This window comes from Xyrauchen texanus, chromosome 9 (genome assembly GCF_025860055.1).
Source record: "Xyrauchen texanus isolate HMW12.3.18 chromosome 9, RBS_HiC_50CHRs, whole genome shotgun sequence".
In the NCBI taxonomy this organism is placed as follows: domain Eukaryota; kingdom Metazoa; phylum Chordata; class Actinopteri; order Cypriniformes; family Catostomidae; genus Xyrauchen; species Xyrauchen texanus.
The window spans coordinates 30,899,498-30,924,355 of NC_068284.1; the positions used below are offsets into that span (position 1 = coordinate 30,899,498).

Consider the following 24,858-nt stretch of genomic DNA (forward strand, 5'->3'; position numbering starts at 1 on the left):
AATGTTACAGGACAAGAAATTGTGAAACAATGACCTTTTATGTACATTTTAAATCTCAAACAGAGGTCAAGATAATGTTGTTGTTTTGTTACGAAGGTCTGTATTTTTTTCTTTATAGTTAAATGGCACTATGGGGTTGGTAATTGGTGATTGTGTCTGAAAAAAAATATTAAAATATTTATTTATTTATTATGAAATGGGGAATGAGCCTCCAGCTGATTTAATATTTGAGCTGTCATGTATTGTTTGGTTTTCTTGCTGGGTTGACTAATATACTGTAGATCACATGCACATGGGTTTTTACATTGGTTTTAATCTTTGTAATAAAAGATTCCCCTGTTCTGAACTGAATAGTGTATGAGCTAAATTGAATCTGTTCTAATACTTCATTCCTTCCTTCCTAACATTTAGTCATTTAAAAGACACTTTTAAAGCAACTTTCCTCCCTTACTTTTCCCTTCCTGCCTTTTTTCCCTTTCCTGCCTGCCTTCATGTCTTTCTTTGCCCTTCTTTCCTGCTTTCCTTTTCACTTCCTTCATTCCTGCTTTCCTTTTCACTTCCTTCATTCCTGCCTTCTTTTTCCTTCCTTCATTCCTGCCTTCTTTTTCCTTCCTTCCTTCCTGCATTCCATTTCACATCCTTTCTTCCTTTTTTCCTTCCTGCCTGCCTGCTTTCCTTCCTACATTTACATTTATGCATTTGGCAGACGCTTTTATCCAAAGCGACTTACAGTGCACTTATTACAGGGACAATCCCCCCGGAGCAACCTGGAGTTAAGTGTCTTACTCAAGGACACAATGGTGGTGACTGTGGGGCTTGAACGAACGTCCTTCTGATTACCAGATTACCAGTTATGTGCTTAGACCACTACACCACCACCACTTTATCTGTTCCTGCCTGCCTTCCTTTCTTTTCACTTCCTACCTGCCTTCTTTCTTCTCTTCCCTTCCATTCCCTCTTTCCTTCCTTCCTGCATGCCTGCCTGCCTTACTTCCTTCCTTATCTGTTCCTGCCTTCTTTCCCTCCTTTATCTCTCTCGATCTCTCTTTCTCTCTTTTTAGATTAGAAGCTGAACCACTAATTTGAGTCAGGTCCCCCGGAGACTTTGTGTGTGTGACTGTGTCCAAGTCTTACATAAAAGGGCAGATGGGCCCAGCTGGGTGATCTTTTTCCTCTCTCTCTGTGCTCAGCAAGATAGATCCTTGGAGCAAACAGTGACAGCTCAAACACCTGGGCATTCCACAGAGCACTGGGGCAGGGATCACATAGTGCAACGGATAAAGACTGAACCAAAATCATACATAAATAATAATAAATTCTGTGCAAGAAAGTAAACACAATATAACGTTCTTTGCAAGCAAAGAATTGCTATGTTGAAAAAATATATCATCAACAGTATTATGAAACATTAGATATTGTAGAATAACTACAACGTGACCCCAATATTCTTACCAGATATTTTGTCTCCGTTTTATGTTTTACTGTATCCTGTGCAGTAGGGATCAAGTGTTGGGCATTTTGTTGAAGCATGTTGTATATGGTGTATATCTAAAGATAAGTTCATATCCCAGGAGTTCTGACCTGTAGGATACAACTTGTTTCAAGGTCTACTCCAGGTCTCCTCCTTTCTTACCCAGGGCCTTCAGCTGTACTACAGCAGGTGTGCAGACTCTCAGAGAGCCATCAGCACAACCCAACACAAGTAACCAGCTGTTAGATTGAGTCAGAAACCTTAGGCAGCTGCCCTATCTGTCCTGCCTGTCAATGACTAAACAGACTTTTATATATGAAGGTTCCTTCTAAGGAAACTTGTTTCAGACATCATTACAAGGCACCATAACATCATGCATAATGATCTAGGATACATTCAAGTGAATTTTAGACATAACCAAGCCCATAATGACAACATGAAAGAAGTTTGTTTGAAATCTTTTCAAATTTATTAAAAATGAAAAACATAAAACATATTTATGTACATAAATATTCACAGCCTTTGCCATGACACTCAAAATGGAGCTCAGGTGCATCCTGTTTCCACTGATCATCCTTGAGATGTTTCTACAACTTGATTGGAGTCCACCTGTGGTAAATTCAGTTGATTGGACATGATTTGGAAAGGCACACACCTGTCTATATAAGGTCCCACAGTTAACAGTGCATGTCAGATGAAGCAATGACTCTTGGTGGCTGGAGGATGGGGGTAGGGGAGGTAGTGGTTAGAGTCTCTGGTTCATGATCACAGAGGGTGGCAGTAATGCACAAGTTTTGTTGCGATCTGCCATAAAAAACGAGGAAGAAGTAGTGCATGTCAGAGCACAAACCAAGCCATGAAGTCCAAGGAATTGTCTGTAGACCTCCGAGACAGGGTTGTATCAAGGCACAGATCTGGGGAAGGGTACAGAAACATTTCTGCAGCATTGAAGGTCCCAATGAGCACAGTGGTAAATGGAAGAAGTTTGGAACCACCAGGACTCTTCCTAGAGCTGGCTGCCTGGCCAAACTGAGTGATCGGGGGAGAAGGGCCTTAGTCAGGGAGGTGACCAAGAACCCGATGGTCACTCTGACATAGCTCCAGTGTTTCTCTGTGGAGAGAGGAGAACCTTCAAAAAGAACAACCTTCTCTGCAGCACTCCACCAATCAGGCCTGAATGGTAGAGTGGCCAGATGGAAGCCACTCCCCAGTAAAAGGCACATGACAGCCCGTCTGGTGTTTGCCAAAAGACACTTGAAGGACTCTCAGACCATGAGAAACAAAATTCTCTGGTCTGATGAAACAAAGATTGAACTCTTTGGCCTGAATGGCAAGTGTAATGTCTGGAGGAAACCAGTAACCGCTCATCACCCGGCCAATACATCCCTAAAGTGAAGCATGGTGGTGGCAGCATCATGCTGTGGGGATGTTTTTCAGTGGCAGGAACTGGGAGACTAGTCAGGATCGAGGGAAAGATGAATACAGCAATGTACAGAGACATCCTTGATGAAAATCTTACTGGGCGAAGGTTCATCTTCCAACAGGACAACGACCCTAAGCACACAGCCAAGATAACAAAGGAGTGGCTATGGGACAACTCTGTGAATGTACTTGAGTGGCCCAGCCAGAGCCCAGACTTGAACCTGATTGAACATCTCTGGAGAGATATGGAAATGGCTATGCACCGAAGCTCCCCATCCAACCTGATGGAGCTTGAAGTCCTGCAAAGAAGAAACTGCCCAAAAATAGGTGTGCCAAGCTTGTAGCATCATACACAAAAAGACTTGAGGCTGTAATTGGTGCCAAAGGTGCTTCAACAAAGGATTGAGCAAAGGCTGTGAAAACATATGTACATGTGATTTTGTTTCGTTTTTTTATTTTTAATAAATTTGCAAAGATTTCAAACAAACTTCTTTCACATTGTCATATATATAGATATGTATGTATGTATGTGTGTATGTGTGTATGTATGTGTAAAATGTAACAAAATCAGCACCATCACTATTTAAAAATGTCATTTTTGATCAAATTTAGACAGGCCCCATTTTCAGCTGCCATCACTCCAACACATTATCCTTGAATAATCATGCTAAATTACTAATTTGGTACTAGAAAAACACTTGCCATTATATCAAACACAGTTGAAAGCTATTTGGTTCGTTAAATTAAGCTTAACGTTGTCTTTGTGTTTGTTTTTAATTTGCCACAGTATGCAATTGACTGGCATGTCTTAAGGTCAATATTAGGTCAAATATGGTTAAAAAAAAAAGAAACAGCTTTCTCTAGAAACTCATCAGTCAATCGTTTTGAGGAATGAAGGCAACACAATGCTTAAAACTGCCAAAAATCATTGATTTCATCCAAAGGTGTACACTACAGTCTTCAAAGACAAAGGACAACTGGTTCTAACAATGACAGAAAGAGATGTGTAAGGCCAGATTTACAACTAAACAAGAGGATTAGTACATCAGAGTCTGGAGTTTGAGAAATAGACACCTCACATGTCCTCAGCTGACAGCTTCATTGAATTCTACCCACTCAACACCAGTTTCATGCACAACAGTAAAGAGAAGACTCAGTGGTGCAGGCCTTATGGAAGAATTGCAATGAAAAAGCCACTTTTGAAACAGAAAAACAAAAAGAAAAGGTTAGAGTGGGCAAAGAAACACTTAACCCCATTGAGCTTTTTTGAGATCAGCTAGACTGTAAGGTGTGTGAGATGTTCCCGAGAAGACAGCCACATCTATGGCAAGTGCTACAGGAAGCGTGGGGTGAAATGTCACCCAAGTATCTGGACAAACTGACAGCTAGAATGCCAAAAATCTGCAAAGCTGTCATTGCTGCACGTGGAGGATTTAATGATGAGATCTCTTTGAAGTAGTTTAAGAAGTTCTGAAATTTTTTTAAACATAATTTATCAATTATTAATGTCCTGACTAGTACTAGTTTCTTTCCATAAGAGCAAAATCTGTACATTATTCCTAACTTTTGGCCACCAGTATAATATATTCTAAACAGCACCGTGGCATATATATGCCCTCCTCTATGGGTCTGAGTCTTGGGCAACATACGCACATCAAGAACACCGTCTAAACACATCCACCTCCGGTGTCTCAGGCGCATCCTCGGTATTAGATGGCAAGATCGCATTTCCAACACCTCAGTCCTCAACATGGCCAACATTCCTAGCATGTACTCTCTACTCAGTCAAAGGCGCCTGAGATTGCTTGGACACGTGCGTTGCATGCAGGATGGCAGAGCTGGCATCAGGCACTCGAGCCACTGGTTGCCCAGTCCTGCGCTTCAAAGATGTCTGTAAACGGGATATGAAGAGTTGCGATATCAACCCAGTTGACTGGGAGCAAACTGCCGGCAACAGACTCTGCTGGCAGCAGGCTGTGAAAATAGGTCTCAGGAGTGGTGAGGAGAAAAGACACTCCATCTGGCAGACCAAGAGGGAGCGACGCAAAGAAAAAGCAGCGAATACCTCTGGAGCTGTAACCGCATTCACTTGCAATTACTGTGGCAAGGACTGTCACTCAAGGTTTGGTGTACTAAGTCATTCTAGGCACTGCAAAACCTACTGTTGACCTCTTAAGTTGCAAAAAATAAAATTGTCTTTCGAGATATACAGGCCTATAAAAAAAAAAATATATACACACACACACACACACACACACACACACACCGATCAGCCACAACATTAAAACCACCTGCCTAATATTGCGTAGGTCCCCCTCTTGCCACCAAAATAGCACCAACCTGCATCTTATAATAGCATACTTAGATGCCATTCTTCGCACCACAGTTGTACAGAGCGGTTATCTGAGTTACCATAGACTTTGTCAGTTCGACCCAGTCTGGCCATTCTCCGTTGGTATCTCTAATCAACAAGGTATTTCCGTCCCCAGAACTGCCGATCATTGGATGTTTTTTGTTTCTGGCACCATTCAGAGTAAACTCAAGAGACTGTTGTGCGTGAAAATCCCAGGAGATCAACAGTTACAGAAATCATGAAACCAGCCCATCTGGCACCAACAATGATGCACCAAAAAAATTCCCCATTTGTGAACATTATCCTGACCTGTATCTGCATGATTTTATGCACAAGACTGCTGCCACGCGATTGGCTGATTAGATAATCACATGGATGATTGTTGTGCCAGATGGGCTGGTTTGAGGATTTCTGTAACCGCTGATCTCCTGGGATTTTCACACACAAAAACTTTATCAGAATGGTGCCAAAAACAAAAAAGGAAATACCTTGTTAATGAGAGTCAACAGAGAATGGCCAGACTGGTTTGAACTAACAAAGTCTACGGTAACTCAGATAACCGCTCTGTACAACTGTGGTGACAAGAATCAGAATCAGAATGAGCTTGCTTACACACACACAAGGAATTTGTCATGGTAACGGAAGCTTCCAGTGCAAAGAGAATGCAGCCATATATGCATACATACATACAAACATATACATTTAAACATATAGTGACATAAAAAAGAAGATATACAAAAGAGCAATTATGTTTTTTGAATATTTTATATAAAGAATATACAGTTATGTGCTGGTGATAAAATGTATTGAAGAATAAATGTAAGTAGGAATGGATTGATTGAATATTGCACATGGATATGTTGACAAAAAGGAAAGTATTGGGGTCAGTTTTGACTCTTCATGAGGTGGATGGCCTGAGGGGGAAAAAAACTGTTCCTGTGCCTGACTGTTCTGGTGCTTAGTGCTCCGTAGCACCGGTCAGAGGACAACAGTTTGAAAAGGATGTGTGCTGGGTGAATGGGGCCAAGAGTGATTTTACCAGCCCATTTCGTGTGTACAGTTCTACCAGGGTGGGTAGGGGAGTGCCAATAATGCTCTCAGCAGTCCAAACTGTCTTTTGATGTCTTTTGATATCTGACTTAGTACTGAACCAAACCAGACAGTTATAGAAGTGCAGCGGACAGGCTCAATGACTGCTGAGTAGAACTGTATCAGCAGCACCTGTGGCAGGCTGAACTTCCTCAGATGGCAAAGAAAGTACAACCTCTGCTGAGCCTTTTTCAAAACTGAGTCTATGTGGGTCTCCCACTTAAGGGCTTGTGAGATGGTAGTGCTCAGGAACCTTAATGACTCCACTGCTGCCACAGTGCTGGATAGAATGGTGAGCAGGGTTAATGCTGGGGCGTTCCTCCATAAAGTCCACTATCATCTCCACTGTTTTGAATAGCATCTCAGAATGCTATTCTGAGATGCGTATTGGCGCAGTTTTGGCGGCACGAGGGGGACCTACACAATATTAGGCAGGTGGTTTAAATGTTGTGACTGATCGGTGTGCAAAGTGGTGTGTGTATGTGTATATGTATGTGTATTAAGTGAATTAGGTAATTTAAAATTGTGAGAAACTTAAAATGTTTACAAAACAAGTTAATATCTGTGCTATTTGTCAACTGCCCGTTTGTAAAGGGGAATTGCTCACTTTTTGGATTCATCTACAGAGCTGCAGGGAACATTATCATAGGGATCATAGACACTGAATGTTCTCCTGCAGCGTGCCCAGTATGTGGGCAGAGAGCATGTTCTTGTGAGATCCTGTGCTTGCCTTAGAGGTCAGCACAAAGAGCATCTGATGAAAACAGATGGAGAGAGAAAACTTTAAATCAGCCTGACAATACCAAATGTTTGTCTTGTGCACATGACTTCAGTTTACATCAGTTGCGCTCCATCACACTATACAAAGCTTGAACAGCTCTTGCATGCAATTTAGGAGTTTTCTTTTTTCTCTAAATTTGTGATTTGAGTTTTTTTTTTTTTTTACATGCTGCTTGCCCTTTCTCACCCTCTTATATGCTTATCTTCTTGCATACATTTTTTAAAACCTATGTTTAGAGTGCCTATGATCATGGAAAATATTGTAAAACCTGGAAATATCAGTGAATTTTTAAATTGTGATTTACAAGCCTGAAATGTCATAGAAATTAATTAAAATCCAGAAAAGTAATGGAAAATTCTTTATTGTTAATTTAAAGATTTTCTAGTTATTCTCAGCTGATATTAAATAGACTTGAACATCTTTTTAAAGCGATTTTAACAAATCTTTATCCAGTTATTATGAACAAATAGAAAAGTCATGGAAATTAATTGGCCAAAAAGTGTGAGTACCCTGTTCATTGTCTTCATAAAACATAAATTATAAAACAGGATCATGAAATGACACCGACCAAACTCGAACCTGCATCACCATTGGAACATCATTCAACAAAAGTGTCAGAAGCCTGTGCTTTACTGCTGTGCAAGGGATAAAACTTTTTAATGACACATTTTTAGCTCTCATTTTGGTAAATATACAATGTTCAGAGAAGTATTTTCAAAATCTGTTTTGCCTACACTTTTTTTTTTCTTTTTTTTAAACAAAACTTATTCTCTTCCACTCATGAGAATTATACACATCAGTTGTTTTCACCAAGCAACAAAGTTTTGATTAAAGTTTAGCCTAGAGGACACTTTGGCCTCTTTTTCACCATTTGTATGTGTGTGTCTATGTTTCAGAATGGGGCAGTTCCAGGAGAGCCAGTGAAGAAAGATGAAAACTCCAGAAGGGGAAACTGGGGCAACCAGATTGAGTTTGTCCTCACCAGTGTGGGCTATGCCGTGGGGCTCGGCAATGTCTGGAGGTTTCCTTACCTCTGTTACAGGAATGGAGGAGGTGACCATTGTGTTTGATCCTTTATTTGCCTTCTTAAATCAAATATTCCCTTCTTTTTTACATTCTCTTTTTTTTTTCAATGCGTCTCATGCAGTTTAACTAGTGTTTTATGATTTCTTGTTTGATTCCTAAAATCGAATAAGTGTTGATATTTTTCAGACGGTTATGTTCAAAAAGTCAATGGATCTACCATTACATTAGTGGGATCCAAGGTTTTAAGTCATACCGTTAAAATTCGCTGCTCCCTTAAAAGGGCAGTCCTCTGGCATCATGTCTCATAACACTCCTCTATAAATAGATCAGCATGGCAAGGCAAGGGTTTTGCAGCCATGATAACAGAGCTTTTATAATACCCAGTGGCCTGCCACAGAACCCAGTGCCTCATGAGCTCATGCTCCCAGTGCTGGGGCCATACCCTGAATAAACCCATAATTCAAACAAAAAACTCAGCTTTAGTGAGCTTTCAATTTACAGAAGCCACAGATTACATGCAATATGCTTTTAGTCATCAACTACAGTTCAATAAATCTAATTGTAGTTTGTTGCAAGTAAAAAAGTTTTGATCTGTCCTAGAACAGATACCCTTAATATCAGTCATATCACTGGGTTTGAATGTTCACATTATATTAGGTGTGTCATAGTTACATGTTTCCTGCTACTATAGTGTAAATAATTAACATTACATGAGTAATCATGCTGTTGTATCTGCGCTGCTGTGATTCTTTTGCAGCAAATCCCAGCTGTGCTGATATTTAGTGCAACAGTACTAGATTAAATTCTGTTCAGTTTAGATTAATTCAACTCAATTAAATGTATTTGTATAGTGCTTTTCATAATACATATGGGTCCAAAGCAGCTTTAAAAAGAACAGCAAGCAATTCAAAGGCAACAGTCACAAAGATGTTTATCACCAATGGTTCTGTGAACTTCTATAAAGTAAAAATCTAGTGAATGGCATTTCAAACACAGTATGGTCTACAATTTCTTTCTTTTTTGCTAACAAAACCAAAAGCAGCCAAAGTAGTGAACACAGACAAGCAGAGTGATACAAACAGTGAAATGTTCCAGTGGCCTGTTGCACGAAGCTAGTTGAACAAACTCATAGTTTCAGAGTAAGTTTCAGGTTGACAAAACCAAATAGATCCAAACTATGTTAGATCGGGTTTCGCAATCTCAATATCAATCCTGAGTTAGTGCTTAACCCTGAAGCTTGTGCACACGAATGAGTGACGTTTGTCACAACAGCCAATGTGTGAAACTTGGAGAGAGTCGGCGCAATTTAATTTAATTGTCACGAGGAATGCAGCATGATTTACTCAAATGAAGATCAAGAGATCGTTCTGAAAATATGAAGAATTTGAACATTTACACAACAAGAAGAACCACCTCTGCTGTCACGAAAAAACAAAACAAAAAACCTGAATATAATAAGACCACGAAGATCACAATAAAAACATGAAGGCTTGTTAATTTGTAAAGCATAAAAATCTACACTTGCAATTGGAAATACTCCACCCCCTCACCTTAAAACGTATTATGGTGATGAGTATAGAATTGATTGAAAATGCACAACAAGTCTCATTAAACAAATAAAGAATATTCATTGATACATATAAGCAATTTTGATAGCATAAGTTGACATAATTATGAGTTTAAATGAAAAACATCTAATTCTCTTGTCAAATGTCCATGTGCACTATTCAACATCAACCCCAATCTCAGTACTTGGTGGAGCATCCTTTTGCCTTGATAACCGGTAAGTGCTGACAAGTGATTTCGGTAAATGCTGACAAGCTCCTGATGCCTCTCTCATGGATTATTTGCCCATTCTTTCATGCAAAAGCTTTCAGCTCATGGAGGTTTGATGGCTTCTGTGCTGCAACTGCTTTCTTTAAAGCCATAGAAAGAGTTTCTTTGGGATTTAAATCTGGAGACAGAGAAGGCCACTCCAGGACATTCCAGGACTGATTCCTTAACCAAGCTTCAGTTGACTTGGAAGTGTGCTTGGATCATTGTCTTGCTGGAGAGTCCAATTATCACCAAGGTTCATGTTCACCACAGAAGGCATAAAATGGCTTGGTATTTCTGTGAATCCATGATGCCCATCACAAGTGTATATATATTTATTTAAAATGTAAAAGCTTTTATATTAATTTAAATTAAAATCCTAATTGAATTTATGAAGTGTAAGCCATGTCACCTTGTCTACAACATAATTTTAACCAGTATATTTGTTCATGTGGAAAGACTCGTCACACAATAAATGTGTCTTTAAAGTTTGAGGATAACCTTACAAACACTGCAAGCACTATTTTTTTCTGAGGATCTTAGCATCATGCACTGCATACATGTACAGTATATAAAGAAATGCAAAGAAACTCAATAATACTTTATGTACTGCTTAAAAGACACAAGTTTCCAAGGTAAACTATCATACAACATCTTAATATGTAGGTCTAATATATGAAATTGTAATACATAAATCTGTATTCATTTAATTAATACTTTTCCCAGTGAAGTGTGCTTTAATTTGGAGCGAGAGATACAGGGGAAGTGACGTCAGTGATGTCACGTTACTTTGATTGGTTCAGCATCAGTATGCAATCTGTAACCCAGAATAAAACCTGCTCCGGAACAGGTTAGCCATGTAGTACAAGTTGCTATGGCGATGAACACCAGTAAAAAAAGACCCGCTTTCTTGAGACTGAAAACCAGAGTTTCCTCAAACTGAACTCAAACCTACCTGGTTGGCAACTGAAGCCGGCTTCGTGCAATGGGCCTCTGTGCTATTATACAAAATATATAAAGTACTGAATGCCTCTTGTCCAATCAAATGAGTGGAAACTAACTGTTGTATAATATTTAACACCGGTATTAACCTACTCTATTTGATATCTTATGTGCATAGGTGTTGTGGAAATTTGTAAATGCTAAATTGATTTGTTACTTTTAAACTGCCTTTTGTTTTCAAGTATTGGTGTTATGAAGAACATCTCAGTTTCTGTCGTCAGCTTAAGAAGACTGGTGAGTTTGAGTGAACCGAATGTTATGTAACTGTGTGTGTGTGTGTGTGTCTGTGTGTCACAGGTGCATTCATGTTCCCATACTTCATCATGCTGGTGTTCTGTGGAATCCCTCTGTTCTTCCTGGAGCTCTCCTTTGGGCAGTTCACCTCCCTCGGATGCCTGGGAGTCTGGAAGGTCAGCCCCATGTTTAAAGGTGAGCATACTTTGGGGTCATTAAAAAGGTTTAAAAACAACCCTGAAACCATTCAAACTAATTTAGACAATGAAGTAAATGCAGTAATTCTTTGCAGCACCTGTAAATTAAGCTAAAATTCCTCCTATGATTTTGCGCTGTATATGATTGTTGATTTTGCTCTATGATTCTTTATATATTAAAAAATATTAAGATAAAAATATATGTTCTTCAGATCAGCGTATTTTTTCATGGGTTCTTTAAAGCAACATAGATGATTTTCTAATGGACTAGACCATAAAACATTTCTTAAAGCTTCTCTTAGTGGCCGATTAGACAGGATGCATATTTGCATTTAAAGAATATAGAGCAACGAATGTAATGGAAGGCAGGTGTCTCGATACACCTTTTTAAATGTTCCTTTAACTTGACAGAGCATCTTGAAAATGTGGCACTCATCCGCAAGATGCTGAATACACAGCAAAGTTGTTAGTCTAGAGCATGTTTGTACACTCACTGAGAACTTTATTAGGAATACTATGGTCCTAATAAAGTACTCGAAGTGGTCTTCTGCTGTTGTAGCCCATCCACCTCAAGATTCGATGTGTTGTGCATTCTGAGTTACTTTTCTATCAGCTCGAACTAGTCTGGACCTTTTCTCTTATCAACAAGGTGTTTCCATCCGCAGAACTGCCGCTCACTGAATGTTTTTTGCTTTTGGCACCATTCTGAGTAAACTCTAAAGTCTGTTGTGTGTGAAAATCCCAGGAGATCAGCAGTAACAGAAATGCTCAAATAAGCCTGTCTGACACCAACAATCATGCCACAGTCGAAATCACTGAGATCCCATTTTTTTTCCAATCTGGTGGTAGATGAGAACATTAACTGAAGCTCCTGACCAATATATGCTTGATTGTATGCATTGCACTGCTGCCACATGATTAGCTGATAAGATAATTGCATAAAAATATAGGTGGACAGGTGTTCCTAATAAAGTGTTCAGTGAGTGTATGTATGTATGTATATATACAGCTTAAAGTGACACAAAAACGTGTTTGTGAACATACCCTTATGGCACCCGGCTTTACAGTCCTGTTTTATTCCTTTTGGAACCTTTATTTTAAGAGTGTGTTTCCCTACACATCTTTAATGTGTTCTCCTGTGGTTCTTTTCTGTGTTCACAGGTGTGGGCTATGGAATGATGGTGGTCTCCACCTACATTGGAATCTACTATAACGTGGTGATATGCATTGCATTTTATTACTTTTTCATGTCCATGACAAACCTGCTGCCCTGGACGTACTGTAACAACCCCTGGAACACTCCTGACTGCAGTGGGGTGTTGAACACTCCACGAGCTAATGCCACTTTTGCCAATATGTCTGCTGTTGTGTCAGGAGTGACTGAGATAGTTAACCGCACCAAGAGGACCAGTCCTAGTGAGGAGTACTGGAGGTAAAAAAAAACATATTCCACATAGCTCACAAGTTGTTTCATACTCCTGATTAATAAGTGGACCCTGTACGTATGTGAGTAGATACTTTTTATTCAAAGTGATATTCAGGGACCTGGAGTTAAGTACCTTGCTCATGGAGGGTAGCAGACCAGAAATCTGTTAGCTTTTTGCCACACTTTTAGCCACAAGAGTTAGAAGAGTGATTATTTAATATATAGTAACTTAGAAAGTACATCTTGCTTTGATTTCTGGCTTGGGAAGCTTATAGGTGGTTGACATTAAATACTTTTGGAAAGTTGTAATGTCCTGTGTTGTGACTTGCTATCCTCCCATCTAAAATTATTATACTTTTATTTATTTTTTTATAAATGTCCCCCCAATTCTTCTATAATTATTATGCATGCAGGTTTATTTATATTTAGTGAGAGACTACGTGGAATATCTGTTCTTTTTAAAATGCATTTTATCACATCTCAGGACTTTTCAAATAAAATAGCGAAGGCATAAATAGTTAATTATAAATATGGTGAAAAACTTAATAAAACTTTTGACCTGAGAACTTAAAAAAAAAAAAAAAAAAACTGTAACCAGAGAAATCATCTAAAGTATTGTATAAACTTGCACTTATACATATTTATTTTAAAATTTTGATATTGAAAAAGATATACTGACATTTTATGTGCATCAACTACCCTAATGTTTTTATTTTTTGTTTGTTTGTTTTTCCCACAAGATTAAGAGCACCAAGATTAAACAATCCAGACTCTTCCAAAGAAAGCCCACTTTGTTTTAAGGCTATGCCGAAGCTTGACAGATATTTATTCAAGTAACAATATACTGGGAACTATAGATCCACAGAAATATTATTGAAGATCCCAACGGGTACTCCGAGATAATCATAAATGCACACTATTTCCAAAGTCCCCTTTAAGGGCAAGTCGGTCCACTCAGCAGCCTTCTTTGGAACACTCCCGGGTAGCTATTGTCTATGTAAACAAGTGGCATAAATGTGCAGTTCCTATCTACATGAAGGGGTTAAATCTGAAATCTCCAAAATGGTTTATTAAGATCAAAAAACATATTTCAAATCGGCAGTAAAATCTGATAACAATGGTATCATACATTGTGCTTCTTTAGCTCAGATCAGCTAATGTGCATTCTCTAGTTGATTGACAGCCATTCTCTGTATCTAAAAGCTGACTGGTTCCTTCACCTGTAAGGTGGGACTTCCTTTTCTACAACCGTTGGGCATTCCAATTCTTCCTATTTATCTTAATAGAAGAGATCTGTCTCTGCAAAATAATCTCCGCTAAATAGTCTCTGCTGTTTTTCTCTTTATAGCTATTCAAATGTACTGTGCACTCTTAACAGTTGATGTTTGCTCTAGTCATGTTATAATGGTTCTACATTTTTTTCATGATTTTGGGATCAGTGTGAATTGGACTTGACAAATGTGTTTGTTGAATAATGCTTGAACAGAGAAGGCTGACCTGAGAGAGTGGAACAGAATGTTTTGTTTTTCTAAGTGTGTGACTGAGTTGTGGTATGAGGATTTGAATGAAGGCTTCATTTTACAGCCAGTGGTCAGAGAATACAAGTCTTTGACCATGAGACGTGTGCAACTGGTTTAAAATTTTATGGCTTGTGCTCTCATGGTCGATTTGTCACTATGAAAGAAAGACATTCTTGTTTTTTTCCTTCTGTAAACTCATTCATCGTGTGGCTTATGTTGATTTTGATGGGGCTGTCTTCTTGAAATATTCAATTGTTTGGTTAATAGAAAGTTTCTTATAGCTTAAAGGAAAACTTAAAGGAAAAAATTAAAACACATGGAAACAAATTTGCATGGTAAATTTGACCAATGATGTTTTTATGATGCAAAGTAATGTTGATGGAATTTTTTGTTTTACATGGACAGGAAACCACACTCTGTCTTAAAGGAATAGTTCTCCCAAAAATGAAAATTCTTTCATAATTTACTCACCGTAATGTCATCCCAGATGTGTATGAATTTATTTCTTCTTTTAAACATAAACAATGATTTTAGAAAAATATTTCAGCTTTGTTGGTCCATATAATGCAAGTGAATTTTTGAATTTGAAGCTCCAAAAAGCATATAAAGGCAGCATAAAAGTAATCCATATAACTCCAGTGGTTAAATCTATATCTTCAGAAGTGATATGATTGGTGTGGGTGAGAAACCAATCAAGATTTAATTCCTTTTTCTTTTTTTTTTTTACCATAAATCTCCACTTTTAATTACTTTTGTTTTTGGTGGGTGCATTCTTTGTGCATATTGCCACCTACTGGGCGAAGAATATATATTAAAAAAGGAAATGAATATTGATCTTTTTGTCACCCACACCTATCATATCACTTCTGAAGGTATAGATTTAACCACTGGAGCCTTATGGGTTACTTTTATGCTGCTTTAATTTGCTTTTTGGAGCTTCAAAGTTCTCGCCACCAGTCACTTGCTTTCTATGGATCTACAGAACTGAGATATTCTTCTAAAAACCTTTGTGTTCAGCAGAAGAAAGAAAGTCAAACACATCTGGGATTGAACGACGGTGAGTAAATAATGAAAGAAATTTGATTTTTGGGTTAACTAACCCTTAAAATATTGGAGATCCTACATTCTTTCACATCCCCATCCTCACTGATTTTTCCCTTGCAGGAACTATGTGCTGAATGTCTCTGATGGTATTGGGAACTTTGGGGAGGTGCGTCTGCCCATTCTTGGCTGTTTGGCTGTATCTTGGGTGGTGGTGTTCCTCTGTTTAATTCGAGGGGTCAAATCCTCAGGCAAGGTTAGTAGAACATCCATCAACCCCTTCAAGTGGACTAAACAATTTTATACACTACAAAAAATACATGTTATAGAAATTCAATATACTGTATACCAGGCTGTGAGGGATAGAGAGACAGTGTGTTCAATGAGCGTTTTTTTTTTTCTCCCTTTTTTGATGATGTGCAATAGTTACCCACTTGTTCTTATCCAACTGTTGTTCTTGCCAGTTTGGGACAAAAGACACATTTCCATTAAAATGGACTGTAAAGTTCAATTCAATACTTTTTAATAATATAGTGTTGATTGTTTAGCTGACAAAACTTTAAAACGACGTCATGCCAAAAACAAAATATTCCTGTGGAAAAAAACTTGGAAAACATTGGTTGGGATAATTATATGTGATCTAGTACTTTTAGAGAGTACAACCCATTGAATGTACATCCCTTATAACCTTGTTTACATAGTGAAAACGTATATACCGAGCATAACCTGGTGGCCTGTAACAACAAGCTTTATTCGTTTTAGCACTTGGTCTAATTCTGGAATATTTGGCATGTGTTTCTGACTTTGTCTTTCATCAGGTGGTGTATTTCACAGCGACCTTCCCTTACGTGGTGTTGACCATTCTCTTCATCAGAGGAATCACATTGGATGGAGCCGTCAGTGGTATCAAATACTACCTGACCCCTCAGTGGCAGAAAATTCTAGATGCCAAGGTTCATATGCAGCATATTTGTTATGGCTCACAGATAATGATCATTGATATGGTATTATTTTAACATAATACCATGTGTTATGTCTTCTGTAGGTGTGGGGAGATGCTGCCTCTCAGATTTTCTACTCTCTGGGATGTGCCTGGGGTGGACTTATCACCATGGCATCATATAACAAGTTCCATAATAACTGTTTCAGGTAATTATCACTTAATGCATTTAATTGCATAAACAACCATTTGATTCTAATGGGCAAAATAGAAAGTTTTCCTGTCTTCTGTTTGGATCAATATTGAAATGGGAGATGGAGATGAGGGTATCCATTAACAATCATCACACAATTTTCCTGATATGGATAGAGTTGGACATTAAAGAGAAATATGCAGGCTTGGTAGAAGGCTGGAGAATGATGTACTAAAAAAGATGAAGTCAGGAAAAAGGAGAAAGAGACCGTAAGAGAATGCAGGAAAAAGACAAAATAGCAGCAGCGATCTTCAGTGTTGTACCATTAGGATGCTTTACTCTGTTGCTCCCCCATGTGGCTGGTATCAAGTAATGCATATTAAAGCCATAAAATGATAGTTCTCCCAAAAATAGAAATTCTGTCATCATTAACTCCAAAATTGTGAAGATCCAAAAAGCACATAAACGCAGCATAAAATAATCCATATGACTCCAGTGGTTTAATTCATGTCTTCTGAAATGACCCAGTCGATTATGGCTGAGAACAGACCAAATGTAACTCTTTTTTCACAGTAAATCTAGCCATTGCAGTCTCTAGGCACAATCATGATCTCAAGCTGATGATTTACACTTCCTAGTTTTAATTCCCATGTGCAGACCACTAGATGGCACTATAGGAAGTGTAATTGAGCATGTAATTACATTTTTTTTCATTTTGAGTGAACTATCCATTTCACTGTGATGAACTGAAATAAAGGGTGAAGAAATTATTTTCAGTGCCTATCCATTCAGTTGTAAATATGAAATTATTGTAAACCAATTTTCTTTGTCTTCTTTCTATGTAAAACAGAGACAGTATCATCATCAGTATAACAAACTGTGGTACCAGTGTGTATGCTGGCTTTGTTATTTTCTCCATCCTGGGATTCATGGCTCATAATCTGGGGGTGGATGTGTCAGAGGTGGCTGATCATGGGCCGGGCCTGGCTTTTGTGGCCTACCCAGAGGCCCTAACACTGCTGCCCATATCTCCACTGTGGTCCTTGCTATTCTTCTTTATGCTCATTCTACTGGGCCTGGGCACTCAGGTACATTTTCATAAATGTCTCATTGCAGAGCACGCAAGGCAGCACTATATTGAAATCCTTTTTCATTTTTTAGTATCCTTTTTTATTCTTCTGCACAATTTTCTGCAATTAATGCAACTCGCACGCAAATATACAGATTGATTCTTTGGGTTGACGATCATTAAAAAAAAATTGCCCTTTAGTAGTTTAAGGTTAAAGTTGAAGAATCTCCCATTAACTTACACTTATAGAATGTGCTGTGTGAGCACTCATCATTGTAATATTTGCATACTAAATAGTGGTTGTTTTTCTTGCCTCTATTTAAACTATCTTAACTATATTGCATTTTAATATTAATCTCTTTTTCCTTTATCTACATTTGAAATCACACCTACCTTTAACTTTTATTTGACCTACATACAAGCTGCCATGCAAACACAGTTTTTTTCCTTCAGGAAATGCTAATTTAGTTTTACTTGTATTTAATGTGAAAAGTAATTCTAATATTCTTCTAATCTTTGTATAGTTCTGTTTGCTGGAGACTCTAGTAACAGCTATAGTAGATGAGATTGGAACTGACTGGATTATTAAAAATAAGACTTATGTCACTCTGGGAATTGCCATGGTAGGCTTCCTCCTCGGAATACCACTTACAACACAGGTGAGTAATGAATATACACTCAAAAAGGCACACATACATGGCCTTTATCCACAGATTGACCTGAGCTTCTGTGCTGTGTGTGATGTAGGCAGGGATATACTGGTTGCTGCTTATGGACAACTATGCTGCCAGTTTTTCCCTGGTCGTCATCTCTTGCATCATGTGCATCTGCATAATGTATGTCTATGGTGAGTCCTCTGTCTCTTTCTGCAGGACTATGTTCAGGTCACACTCACTGGTTGTAAACTGAGGATTTGATTTCTACATTGTGTTTCCATTCAGGTCACAAGAACTATTTTAAAGATGTGGAGATGATGCTGGGCTTTCCTCCTCCAATTTTCTTCAGGATCTGCTGGAGATTTGTTTCTCCTTTGATTATTTCTGTGAGTTATGGCAAGGCAGAGTTGGATAATTTCTCTCTCTCTCGTTTAATTCAAGCTTGGATCACTGAACACCTAGAAAGACAGTAGATTTGTTCGTGTCCATTAAGTTTATTTTGATTTGTATTTCTTCAGAAGCTTTACAGTGTGTGTGAATCTAAAACTAGAAACAGTTGAGCCAACAGTCGCTTAAGTTTCTGTTCAAAATGGTTTCACTAAACGAACACAGACCAATTCAGTTGGCTGTTACGTTTTGTGAATTTGATTTTTACATGTTGTACAAACAAACCTAATCATTCCTTTTTTTTCTGTCTCTTCACAGTTCATCCTGATCTTTACAGTGATCCAGTACAAGCCTATCACCTACAATGACTATGTGTACCCCAGCTGGTCATTGGTCATTGGATTTGCCATGGCTTTGTCTTCAGTTATCTGTATACCCATTTATGCTCTGTTCAAGATTGCTATGTCTGAGGGATCCACATTTTCAGAGGTAAAACATTATGTTCTGCTCCTTTAGAGCTATAGCTGTGCAATCCACCTTTTCTTGAATGCAGAAGAGTGCCACGATTCATAACGGAAGCCTGTTTTCTTTTTCCGGTCTCCAGAGTTTTCACTTGCATCTGTGGATGTCTTTAGCGGATATTGTGATGTTTAGCACATTCAATTAGTAAATGTTGTTTAATAAATGAACAAACATGTTGATCCATAGTGCTGATACTTCACAGAGACTCAATGGCCCAAGGTTAGTTATATTGATATCATTAACAATTACAATTTGTTATGACAGCCAACAGCTGCACAAATTGAGTAATTTTAACTCTAACTAACTCATAAGTTGTTGCTATTCTCCGTCTTGATCACTAATTCTGGTAGTTGTTACGTTGCTTCTTATGGAGACTGGAACAGAATACAGGCAATCGGAATCATCATGGCACCGCCCAGTGGTTGGTCAGGAAACCTGTCGATATTTAAAGCTGTATGTTACATGTAATACTTAAAACAGATTTATATATAAAACGGATAGTTCCGGTCCTGAAACTGATTGGTCAGTAGCCGTGGTCTACACTATAAAGCACAGCAATGAACTCTTCACCAAGCTATTTGTGTCACTGCTCAGCACCCATTGCTGACTGTTTTTCTTGTTGCATAGCAACGTTCTGTTTACTGTCAGAGACTATGGGCAGATTCCAATCGAAAGTGATCATCCCTATGCCCTACTCGCTATAGTGGACAGAGCTCTTGATGTGGGCACTCTGAAGTGGATCATGGCATTACAATTTGTATGTTGCCTTCACTAAATGCCTTGCGAAAGGGCCCTTTGGGAAAAAAATTATTTCGTACTTTTTTTTTTGGAAAGACCCTTCGACCCTTCAGGGGTGCAAAAATGAAATTTGGAAAACACCCTATAGCTATGTCCCAAGTGACGCACCATGTACTTACACCCTGTCTACGCCAGGATGCAACGAAACGGCTTTAGGCTGTTTACACTTTACGTGTCGAAGTGAACATTCTAAATTATGTGCAGAAAGCACGGACCAATCACCTGTGAGCTCGAGTAGACTTCAGCAAGTGTTAAACAGGGAAAATAACCTTTATTTTTGACAGAAATCCACTTGTATTAAACATTGTGTGCATCAAGTGTCCAACGTTCCACATTCCGTTTTTGTGATTGAATTAGTATATCATCGTAGGACACTTCTATTTGTTGCATTGTCAGTGTAAACATTTTACTCGCACTACTTACACTACAAAATGATGTAGAATAGTGCACCATATATCCTCTAAGGGAAGGATGTCATTGCATGATTTTACTTACAAAAATACAATTTAAAATTGTAAATAAAATTAGTGCATTAATATTATTATCATGTAGCAACTAGGGCTGGGTGATAGGACGATGTAATCGGATATCAATGATATCTTAAAAAGATCCCAATAAAGATTGTGAACAGACGATAATCGACAAAAGTATTTCATGCGCGGGTCATTTTGATTATCTACCCGCAACAGGTGGGCGACCTGTCTTGGAGTGACACATGAAAAGAAATGCTGTTAGTCACAAAGACACACGCTTGAAGAAACACACATATATTACATTTAAAAAAGAAAAGCCATCAATGCTCGTGTCCGATTTGCTGTTTGTTCAGAGGCATGCAGCACAAGCCTGTCATGTGGAACAAGTGCATGGAAAGAGTTTTCACTCTTTTTCAGTTTCATTCATCTGAAAACTGTGTGAAAGAATAATGTTGTTTGTGAGAATACTGCAAATTATCAATAATCTTAGGAGGTGCTGTTAGTTTTGATCCATTTATTTCCACTCAGTTTGCATGCATTGTGAATTCAACTCTGCAGGTTCAGTAATAATGTTTTTAAATAAACAAATACAAAAGTGATTAAATCATAAAGCAAAGCAAGACACGTTCGCCTTGAACCTAAAATTGAGTTCTGTTTTATTTTCTTTAGGCAGCATTAATTGTATTAACAAAAATACAATAAAAACACAAATTCAGTAAGAACACACATTTGGCAGCATTATATTGGGAACACAAGTGAATTAATTAGGCTTATTTATTTGGATTATTATTGTCTTTACATTTATAATTGTCTTTAGTTCTTAATCTGTAGGCTATTAGTAATTTTCTATCTGTGCTGATGGATGCATGCATGATGGCAAATGGAGCCACTGGAGATGGTAAATGTTTGGATTTGGGGAGTTGGTTAAATACATTTTGTGTTAATTTATTGGTTTTTTTTTGTTTGTTTTTAGTGTTAATAAATTAATAACAAAATTTAAGCAAAATCAGTAAAGCATAAAAATTCACGACCCTCAGCAAGGGGTTGATGATGTAATCGGATATCGCAATGTTTTTTAAGGAAATTATTGCAAAACATTTTTTTACATATCGCCCAGCCCTAGTAGCAACCGCTTCTAAAAGCAATAAGGCACTTGAGGCTGTGACATATTGTGAATTTAGTCACGGCTGAATTTTAATGTTTTATTTTTATTTATATTTTTAACATCATGGAAGATCTTTCATAGGAATAAGTAATACATGAATTGATTCAAAGCTGTCAAAATAAATAAATTATTTGCGTGAAATAGAGTACAAATAAAAAACGTAATTAGTTTTTGGCTGTCTTCTCATCTATTGGTTTACATTATGCCACCTATAGTACTGTACATTTAGTACATTTCCATTCACTTGGCTTGGCAAATATTTTTTCTCTTGGTCTGAATAGTTTTGCAGTATTATTTGCTTCCCTTTGCTTTATTGTACTTGGTATGAATATTTCTTAAAGGAATAGTTCACCCCCCAAAAAATTCCATCATAATTCACTCACCCTCATGCTGTTCCAAACTCATATGACTTTATTTCTTTTGATTAACATACAAAAGTAATCTAAGCAGAATGCAAAGCCTCAGTTACTATATAAATATGCAATGAAAGTGAAAAAATATGCAATGAAAGTGAATGGTGACTGAGACTGATATACTACTTTTGAGTTCCACAGAAGAAAGACGTCATATAGGTTTGAAACATCATGAGTAAATGATGGAATGTTCATTTTTAGGTGAACTGTCCCTTTAAATGGCACGATATACTTCCAGATAATATTTTATTAATTCTTCATTCAGGGTATAAAGAAGTTTTAAACAGCCGAGTAATGGTATACTATACATTCAGACACCGGTCACACCGCTGTGGGAGTCATTTAGAAGACCATTTAATATTTAAATATGAGGACGCTACATGTAAAACCTAAACTATTGTGACATTAAAATGTGTTATCAATGACTTTATGCCTCATTCTATGAGTATAATTCACGAGGTCAGTAAAAGAAACCGCTTGATTATGATTTAAAGTTATATATATGCAGTAGAATGTTTAATATGTTTACATTGTGAATTCTTGACTCTAATGCTAACACGCTATACTATGACGTGCCAAGTACACATGATGCTAATGTGCTAACACGCTATAATATAATATGTGCCAAGTACACTCTTTTATTGTAATTTATGTAGACACTTATACTATTGCAAGGATGAGTGTATAAAAGTGTTAATGTGCAGAATAAAGACAAAAGAATGATGATAGGCTTACTTTGGGCAGATGTGTGAATGGCTTTCGCTGCAGATGGAAAATGAGTGAATGGGCACTTAAGAGCATTTGAGTAGATTTGATTCTGTTTGTAGACTAATTAAACAAAAAAAAAATTGCATGACATGGTCTTTTATGCAGGTGTGTTCACATTGAATACTGACTGAAAAACATAAATAAAGTAGTTGGTGGAGCTTCAGGTCATACCTACCGATGACGAGGATCAATGGCAGTAAGGTGCCAAGCAGTCGGCTAGAAGTTTTCCTAAAAATTTGCTCAGGCGAGCTGTTCCGAACCACTGAAATTAAACCAGATTTGTTCTAAATGACATAATACACCTTTTTGATTTCACATGAAGTATATCTGGGCATTAAGAGAAATTTAAGTTTATCATAGTAACAACTTCATAGGATTTTTGCATGTCTTAAGATGATTTCCTTTAACAAATGTTCTAGCTTTAGCTTTTAAGGTACACTAAGGCTTTTGAAAGAGTTGATAAGCCAACTGTTATTCCCACAGCGTTTGAAGAACTCTCTGAAGCCTGACCCGGACTGGGGCCCAGCCCTACAGGAGCACCGTAAGGGCCGATATGCCACCACTGGGCCTGAATCTGTTGAGGTTTGCCCTCTCAAAGAAGAGCTGAAGGACGAGGGGAAAGAGAAACTCAAGGAGAACGAGAAAGAAACAGAGAAGGAGAAAAAGGATGAGATCGGTTTGACCATCCCTGGAAGCAACGGCTCTACATTGAACCCCACACCCAGTGCATAGAGGACCCTTCCCCGCCCTCGCCCCAGGACGGTTCCCTCTCCCTGCCGACACACACTGCGGGGCAAGCCACTCTCGCTGGAGACCTTTACATATTGTAAGGGCTTTACGAAATCTAACCTCTAGAGAATTTGTTTGTCATCCAAAACTTTTTTCTTTTTGTTCACATAATTTAATAGTGCAGTTTTTTAAGAAGAAAAAAGACATGTGCATATACAGGAGATGTATGTATACAGCGCATTGTACAATATTTTCACTCTTTGTTGAGTAGACTGGAGATGTGACTGTAGCCGCAGCAGTAGCTACAATGGGATTTGGCTTATGTGTTTATAGGAGTGGCAGTACTGGTCGGGTTAAAAGCTGAAGACCAAATAATCTTTGTTACAATGTTGTAAAGACCCCATTATGACACTGTTTATGTTTGGAAACCATAGTGTTCACATTTATTTGGGGTGATGTGTGGTGGATGATCAATATGGATTTTTCAATGGCCAGTGCCATGCATTGCAGGTGACTGATAGTTGATAAAATGCATGGCTATAATATAATGCTGTTTAATGATAGCAAATGAGACAAACTGCTGATGTTAAATGAACATTTATCACCATATTTATTCAGAATTCTATTTGAAAATCTCCATTATATATTGACCAGACTCAACTGAAACAGAAGAGCTAACACTTTTGTTTACTAGCCAAGTCAACTTGGTAATCGGCTGATAACAATAATGTAAAAATGGCAGGATTGTTATCTCAAAATATCGTCCGATAAAGTCGTCTGAACCTCTAGAGATGTTAAGAAAAGGTGGTCAGAACAATACATTTGCATAGGCTTAGAGAATAACACGAACTGCATATCCCTTTAAGTTAGAGCACAAATACAAAACAAAGAATAATTGGTCTTCAGCTCTTACTGTCAGTGGTTTCTGGATCGAAGTAAAACTTCTCTACTCCTTCTCGTCTAACTTCTCCCATTCTCAGGTTTACACACAACTTGCATTTTGCAAACTGTTTTCCAACACCTTGAGACAATTTATTTGCTGTTGTTAGGTGTTTGACATGAGAGGAGAGGGGTTTTCATGTAGGAACTCCCACATGAAATGCCAAATCTGTTTAGTCTTCCAGGCATTTTAGAGTAAATTTGCAAGGCATCTCCTGAGCGAGGGGGGCATGTGTGCGATAACAGAAGCAGCTAGTTCCTTATTAGATTCAGTACTGTAGTATGCACACTAACCCTGCTCTTCACAGAAAAAAGAGGCATGTTACCAAAAACATGTGAACAAACCTTTATTTCCTGATGTCTTAGCTGGTATTTTTGTTTTTGTGTGTGTGCGTTTTAGGTCGTTTTTTGTTGTCTACTCATGTTAAA

At 38.0% G+C, this 24,858-nt stretch overlaps 1 protein-coding gene across 1 annotated transcript in view; it reads left to right on the forward strand.

Annotated features, from left to right (window-relative positions):
- Window positions 1–23,762, forward strand: part of LOC127648727 (sodium- and chloride-dependent glycine transporter 1-like) — an 86,388-nt gene extending 62,626 nt beyond the window's left edge. The window contains exons 3-14 of the mRNA XM_052133454.1: window positions 8,013–8,169; window positions 11,257–11,388; window positions 12,552–12,822; window positions 15,501–15,633; window positions 16,196–16,330; window positions 16,423–16,526; window positions 17,361–17,598; window positions 18,104–18,238; window positions 18,327–18,426; window positions 18,521–18,621; window positions 18,941–19,111; window positions 23,245–23,762. Of these exons, the coding sequence (XP_051989414.1) occupies window positions 8,013–8,169; window positions 11,257–11,388; window positions 12,552–12,822; window positions 15,501–15,633; window positions 16,196–16,330; window positions 16,423–16,526; window positions 17,361–17,598; window positions 18,104–18,238; window positions 18,327–18,426; window positions 18,521–18,621; window positions 18,941–19,111; window positions 23,245–23,493 (1,926 nt within the window). The 3' untranslated portion in view covers window positions 23,494–23,762. The remainder of the gene's footprint in view (window positions 1–8,012; window positions 8,170–11,256; window positions 11,389–12,551; window positions 12,823–15,500; window positions 15,634–16,195; window positions 16,331–16,422; window positions 16,527–17,360; window positions 17,599–18,103; window positions 18,239–18,326; window positions 18,427–18,520; window positions 18,622–18,940; window positions 19,112–23,244) is intronic.
- The last annotated feature ends 1,096 nt before the right edge of the window (window positions 23,763–24,858 follow it).